This window comes from Penaeus chinensis, chromosome 39 (assembly GCF_019202785.1).
Source record: "Penaeus chinensis breed Huanghai No. 1 chromosome 39, ASM1920278v2, whole genome shotgun sequence".
Classification (NCBI taxonomy): Eukaryota; Metazoa; Arthropoda; class Malacostraca; order Decapoda; family Penaeidae; genus Penaeus; species Penaeus chinensis.
The window spans coordinates 3,252,760-3,260,259 of NC_061857.1; the positions used below are offsets into that span (position 1 = coordinate 3,252,760).

At 41.3% G+C, this 7,500-nt stretch overlaps 2 protein-coding genes across 2 annotated transcripts in view; both read left to right on the top strand.

Moving 5' to 3' along the window:
- LOC125046778 (glycerophosphocholine choline phosphodiesterase ENPP6-like) overlaps positions 1–4,104 on the top strand; it is a 6,578-nt gene extending 2,474 nt beyond the window's left edge. The window contains exons 3-7 of the mRNA XM_047644715.1: positions 1,543–1,685; positions 2,195–2,375; positions 2,742–2,883; positions 2,993–3,130; positions 3,897–4,104. Coding sequence (XP_047500671.1) covers positions 1,543–1,685; positions 2,195–2,375; positions 2,742–2,883; positions 2,993–3,130; positions 3,897–3,974 — 682 coding nt within the window. The 3' untranslated portion in view covers positions 3,975–4,104. The remainder of the gene's footprint in view (positions 1–1,542; positions 1,686–2,194; positions 2,376–2,741; positions 2,884–2,992; positions 3,131–3,896) is intronic.
- Positions 3,989–7,500, top strand: part of LOC125046416 (bis(5'-adenosyl)-triphosphatase enpp4-like) — a 3,834-nt gene continuing 322 nt past the window's right edge. The window contains exons 1-5 of the mRNA XM_047644194.1: positions 3,989–4,012; positions 4,056–4,121; positions 5,248–5,380; positions 6,803–6,937; positions 7,109–7,500. The exon at positions 7,109–7,500 is cut by the window's right edge and continues 322 nt beyond it. Of these exons, the coding sequence (XP_047500150.1) occupies positions 3,989–4,012; positions 4,056–4,121; positions 5,248–5,380; positions 6,803–6,937; positions 7,109–7,329 (579 nt within the window). The 3' untranslated portion in view covers positions 7,330–7,500. The remainder of the gene's footprint in view (positions 4,013–4,055; positions 4,122–5,247; positions 5,381–6,802; positions 6,938–7,108) is intronic.

The following is a 7,500-nucleotide window of genomic DNA, read 5'->3' on the forward strand; positions in this document are numbered from 1 at the left end:
AATTTATTCAGAACGAGAACACCTTAGCCAAAAAAAAAAAGATCTGATTGACTGCTCCTTAACAGACGTGTCCCCGACGCCCACGGGACCAACGCTGATAGATGATGAAAGGTAAAAAGTTCCATATAGGTGTAAGAGGTCTATATAGGTGAGAAATGCTTAGTAAGCATCTTTCATTATCTCACTACTGCCCTCGAGTTGAGATAGACTCCAGATTGTCCCTATCACGAGGTAATATATTCCTTAACCTCGGAAACGCGGACTAGTTCGACCAGAAAGAGGTGGAACACGTTTAAAGGGATAATACACCTTGAGGATAATTCCCTCCGGCGGATAAATCCTTTCGTGTCTTTGTAATGTCACGTCTTGGCCTTGCCCTTGCCACAGGAGGCTGCAGATTAGGGAGACCTTTCGGTGTCAACTGCTGGCATTTCCTCTCTCGCTGTTCGTGTCGGTGTGTGTGTGTGTGTGTGTGTATGTGTGTGTGTGTGTGTGTGTGTCTGTGTGTGTGTGTGTGTGTGTGTGTGTGTGTGTGTGTGTGTGTGTGTGTGTGTGCGTGTGTGTGTGTGGGGATGCATAAGAGAGAGGGAGAGAGGACGAAAACAGAGAGAGGGGGGAAGACAAGAGTGAAAATGAATGATGGAGGAGGGATGAGGTAGAGGTATTGACAGAGAAAGAGAGAACGAGCTGGAGAAAGAGACAGATGGATAAATAGATACACACACACACAGCACGGAGAGAGGACGAGAGAGAAGAGAAAGGAGATTTGTTCGATATCTAGTCCCGTTTCATTATTCCATCCCATCTATATGCTTGGCCATATCAGTTTACAACCTTCCTACCCTTTTATCATTCTAAGCGATCACTCTCCCCTTCAGACCCTATTTCCCAGACCGACTCCGCTAGCAACAACACTGCGTCCACTTTCGGGAAAGAAAAGGAAACTGGCCACTTAATGTAGAGTATTCTGATTCACCGTCTCTCTTTCTTCAAATCAGCTGACATTTAATAATTTAACTTCCAGGGCATTCTGTCCAATTTTACGTGCCTTGCTACTTATCCTTCGCAGGCTACCTTTTCATTTCATATATACAATGTTTTATACCTTATTATTAAGACAGCAATGTCAGTGTGCTAAAATTAGTCTCATTTCCTGTACATCTTCATATGCATTCATGGGTGTACTTATGTTTCTCACTGAAGCCAGGGATCTTCTGCTTATGTCATGCTTGTGACCTTATTCAGCATAAAACTGCTTCAGTTTACACCATCATGCTAGGAAAGGCCCTTGAAATGCACGTCCCACCCAGCACCCACCGAAAGATCCTGGATCTACCTTTGAATATATATCACGGAAATAAATCACACGAACCGTAAAGAACTACATCATACAAATAATAAAAAAAAAACTGATCATATAAGCCCGAAAACTACATGACGAACCAAATCTGATCAAACCATCGCCATCAATCACAAATACAACCCACACACACGCCGCAGAATTCCCCTTCCGTGCACTAAGCTTTGCCGAAACGCCGCCAGAGTGAGGTGGGACTACGTGAGCATCCACCGGGGCGACGGCCTCCCCGGCTTCGAGAGGTTCTTCAGCCAGGGAGCCGCCGCGGAATACGTCAACCCTGTCTTCCCCACCAACTCGTTCCCCAACTGGCACACGATCGTCACTGGTAAGGAACTGCTGGAGGCTTTTTTTTTTTTTACTTTTTTCTTTCTTGCTTCTCTTTCTCTCTTTCTTTCTTTCTTCTCTTTCTTTTCTTTCTCTCTTTCTTTCTTTCTTCTCTTTCTATGTTCTCTCTCTCTCTCTATGTTCTCTCTCTCTCTCTCTCTCTCTCTCTCTCTCTCTCTCTCTCTCTCTCTCTCTCTCTCTCTCTCTCTCTCTCTCTCTCTCTCTCTATCCCTCTCTCTCTCTCTTTATCCCTCTCTCTCTCTCTCTCTCTCTCTCTCTCTCTCTCTCTCTCTCTCTCTCTCTCTCTCTCTCTCTCTCTCTCTCTCTCTCTCTCTCTCTATCCCTCTCTCTCTCTCTTTATCCCTCCCTCTCTCTCTCTCTCTCTCTCTCTCTCTCTCTCTCTCTCTCTCTCTCTCTCTCTCTCTCTCTCTCTCTCTCTCTCTCTCTCTCTCTCTCTCATTTGGCACTTCGCTTCAGATCCTCGAGCATAAATATCTGCTCTACGCGCAGGTCTTTACCCGGAGAGCCACGGGATCATTGGGAATTACATCTACGACCTGGAGGCGTCGAAGGTCTTTTCCTTATACGACCTCGAGGGCGTGAAGGACCCCGCCTGGTGGAGCGACGCCGAGCCCTTCTGGATCACGGCGACGAAGAGCAGCCTCCAGACCGCCCTCTTCCAATGGTCCAGGTGGCGCTTCTGATTTGCCATTTTTGAATATTTTCTACCTATTTCTTTTTAATTCTTATTAGCTCGTGTTTTTTTTTTTTTTCTTTCCTCTTTCCTAATCCTAACCTTTCTAGTATAGTCATTTTATTTCTTTATATCCGATGGATACCACTCTTTTTAACCCTAACACGTGGTGTATGTATACGTTACTGTAATCGGATTTCCTTCTACTATAAAGATATTCTTTCTTTATATATGTTGAGAATTACTGTTTTCTCTTCTTTTCTTATTCGTCAACAGCAAACAAAATACAATTTCTTTAATTTTTCGATGCATATATTGCATTTTTCGAAGAGCACCACGAGCAGTTCACCCTTTGACCGACAGGTGCGACGTCCCTTGGGATGGCGACGTCCTACCAAGGCACTGCGACCCCTTCAGGTTTACTGCCCCCAACACAGACAACATGGTCCGGAACTTCCGCCAGGCAGTGGACATGATCCAGAACCAGGGCTATTCGCTCGCGATGGTCAGTCCTTCGTATCTCGTGGCTTCCACTTCAACGAAAAAAGAAACAAATACATAAATAAATGCAATGAAATAGATAACCCAAAAATAACCCGTCAACTTCTCCCCAGGTCTACGACGGCATCATAGACACCCAGGGCCACTACTTCGGTCCTGTGTCGTCGGAGGTCGCCGCTGCAGTCAGGGCAACGGACACCGCTCTACTGCAACTCTGGAAGGACCTTTCCGATCGAAACATGATTGACAAAGTTAGCTTGTAGTTGTTCTTAGCGGGTTGTTTTAGTTCATTTAGCTTTCTAATACTTTTTCGCGTTTTCTTTTATTGTGTTAATTGTATTGTCGTTATTGTTAATGCCGTTGTTGTCATTATTGTTGTTATACTCATGTCTGATTAACAACAGTAGAAGTAATCGTATAATAATAATAGCAATAACAATAATGATGATAATAATAATAATAATAATAATAATAATGATAATTATTATTATTATTATTATTATTATTATTATCATTATCATTATTCCTGTTACTATCATTATCATTATTATTATTATTATATTATTATTGTTATTATTATTATTATTATTATTACCATTATATTAGCGTGTTTACCATTATCATTATCATCATTATCAACATCATCTTCATTATAATAATCATCATCACCAGTTTCGTCATCCTTATCATTAGCGTTATCGACATCATCATCGTCATCGACAAAGTCATCTACGTCTTCGTCATTGTCATCGTCATCGTCATCGTTATCATCATGATCTCCCTCCTCCTCCTCCTCATCATCATCATCATCATCATCATCATCATCATCATCATCATCATCATCATCATCATCATCATCATCATCATCATCATCATCATCTTCATCACCATTTTCATCATCATCATCATCATCATCATCATCACCATCTTCATCACCATCATCCCCATACTCACCATCACCATCAATATACAGCATTACACTCCCAAAAACCTATTTTGTATTCCCTACACTCCTAGAGGCTGAACACGCACACGGGACCCAGCCGCACACAGTTCAAACAAAACAAGGACAATTCCAGGTTAACGTGGTGTTAGTCAGCGATCACGGAATGGCTTGGACGGGGCAGCAAAGGGTACAAGAGCTGGATGTGATGACCTGTCCTGGATGAGTCTCAGGTGGAGAGAGTGGTTGAGTATGGGGGCTACATCAGCATCCAACCACGAGCTGGCTATGCTGCGGAGGTAATATATATATGTGTGTCCTTTTTTTGAGGTCAATACGTTTATTCGTTTGTTTTTGTGTAGTGATACTTCTGATAAAGGTGGGGAATTCATTTGTTTTTTTTTTTATTGTTATTTGCAATGAATATAATTAATATCATTGTTTTTTATCATTATTAGTTGTAATGTTGCCATTGTAATTATTGAATTATTGAATTTTGTAATATTGTTGATATTTCCGTGATTGTTATTATCACTTTACAAATATAATTTATCATTATGACTGTCATTGTTGATGTTAACAATTATTGCAAACATCGTTACTGTGATTGCCATTAATAACAATTACAGTATATTAATAATAATTATAGTATGTATAAGTAACAGCACTATCATCGTTAGTATATAATTATTATCATCAGGAAACTACTAAGCTAATTACATATCCATTACATAAGATATCTCTTAACACAAAGAAACCGTTGTCATTATAAATGCTCCAACCGAGTCCTGAACACGACGATCATTCACAGGCAGTAGGAGTGGATAGCTGGTGTTCGGGCTGCTGTGTGTGTGTGTGTGTGCGTGTGTGTGTGTGTGTGTGTGTGTGTGTGTGTGTGTGTGTGTGTGTGTGTGTGTGTGTGTGTGTGTGTGTGTGTGTGTGTGTAATTAGATAGATAGATAGATAGGCTAAACATTTAAGGTAAATTCTTTGATATTTAAAAATACTTCTTTACACCAAGTAAGTATGTATATTGACACAATACGAACATTTTGCCTTCATCTATAGAACTTTAGTCCCAGCTCCCAACCAGGGTGCCCTTGCGAAATGGCCGACTGCCGCCTTATTTAGGACCCTTCATTTCAGAGAATCCCTTGCTGTCTGTTCCGCTTTCATGAGGCAATTTTATACGCAGTGAGTGAGTGCTGCATTGTGCATGATTATTGTTAGGATTATGTTATGCATTGTTAGGATTATGAAGTACGAAATATTTAGATTATATTTATATTCGTAGTGCGAAGAGCATGTAGTTGTCTTTCCAAATACAGCCTCAAGCGGAGTGTTTGATAAACGGCACTTTTGAAATTACCTATTCGTTTCCACACCCGTAGACTCTGAAATTGTGTCCTTTTTCTTAATGAACAGGTGACGGAGAGCTTGCGCAGGTGTCCGACCGTGGGCGAAAACGTGAACGTGTTCCTCAAGGAAGATGTGCCTGAAGCTTTCCACTACAGGGCACATCGCCTCATACTGGAAATTGTCGTTATTGCGAAGGAGGGTAAGCGATGAGCAAATTACTGTGTGATTGAAGGTCCAAATATGATGTATCGTCCGTATTTATAGTCTTTGCGTTTCGAGTAAGATAGTGTCAAATCCGGTTATCGGAATGTCAAACGTTATTTGCAGCTGTCGGGAAAAAATCCGGGTTACCAACATGAGCAAATTCTATATTCCATTATGATCAACTCGGCCAGGATTGCATATTCCTTATTTTCAGACTCGCGACAACTCTCGTGCCTCAGTATGTTTACTCATCCACCCTTAATCTAATTGAATTATGCCGATATGCTTCATTGGAAAGGCTGGAGGGATGTCAAAATTTCACCGCCAGCGGTTGGTTACAAACTTAAAGTCGCCGTGAATAGATAGATTAATATATATATATATATATATATATATATATTATATATATATATGGTATAAAAACCCACAATGTAAAACTAGATTTATTGTTGTTACATTGTGGGTTTTTATACCATAGTATCAACACGGTAGAGTGTTTTCTCCTTTCATATATATATATATATATATATATATATATATACATATATATATATACTATATATAAGTATTTATTTAAATATACATACATGTATATATTGCATAGGCCTATATTCATACACAGGCCTACACATACACGACCCACTCAGCACCGCTGTGGGTCCGAGTGTGCAGGTTGAGGCGAGCATTCTCAATTCCCTTTTCATTTCACTGCCAGGCCAATACAAATATCATTCACTTTACTAAGAGGTTTATTAAAGAACTAGAAACAAAGGCACATCAAAGGACGACGGAACACGGGGTAAAATGGCAGTTAATCACAGCAGGCAGGAAAACGAAATCTAAGAAAGGGAAACGAGACCCCCCCCTCCCTCTACAACTCGAAACTTCCTGCGAAACAGACATACACGTACATGAGCACGTACAAATCTGGACATACATATAGGCTTATATGAGGAAAATAAATGTTCTTATAATTGCTGGAATGAGAATCATTGATACGGGTTAATTATTGTAATTTCTGAATTCAGACCTCCCGAAACCTTCCCCGAATAATGTACTATTAGGGAAAGATAGTCGGAAGCTTTTAGAATACCAGGTTGTTATTAACAGACCCGAACGTTGGGTCGAAGCTACTGAGAATACGACTGCGAATTGGTTCCTGATTTCCTTAGGTTGGCTAACTTTCTACGAAAAGGATTAATCATAGAACTAATGGGACATGTATAAAGCGCGATTACTGATAAAACGTTCTATAAAGAGGATGATCGATAAGTAAGACATGAATATGTTAAGAGCTGTATATTCTAGACAGCATTCTTCGTTTGTACCTTTACTTACTTAAGTCTCTGATAATGAATATGAATGAATGCAGACTAATTTGAAAACTGAACAGCACTCTCCGCTCCACCTTTCCAAGGGTACATGATCCGGCCGCCCCAGACCGCCTACTCAGTGCCCGAGAGCGTGGGTTCCTACGAAGGGAATCACGGCTTCGACAACACCAATGGCCGCAACCCTGACATGCGCGCTGTCCTCTACGCTGTCGGTCCATGTAAGGAAAACCATCATTTTGGTCATATTTCTTGCTTTAGTCTATTACTTCCTTCCGCATGCGTATTTTATATCATAAAAATCTTACTTTATTATTACATGCATGGATAAAATTCGTTTATGAAATACTAAAACAAAAGTGACAGACGCTTCGACACAAAACCCTCCACAGACTTTGCCCAGGGAGTCCGAGCCGGCGTAGTGGAGCAGGTCGACGTGTACAACCTGCTGTGCCGAAGCCTCCACCTCCAGTGCCACGCCAACAACGGCACCTTGGCCCACGTGGAGCCGTTCTTCCGACCTGGAGTCCCCCTGGAGACTGGCACTTCCTTCAGGCACGGGGTACCTCTGGGCGCTCTGATGTTCGCTGTTTCCGCGCTGCTCTTCCTTTGACTGGGGCCTGCCATATTTCGTGGCATCAGTGCAATATACACTTTCATCTTCATTAGACGACTTTACGACATGATTTTCTTTTCTTTCGTCACTTTTACGACATAATCTTACCTTCTCGAGACCCTCTTCCCACTTGGTTACCTTGCGTCTCTTCCCTCTTCTCTTGACCGG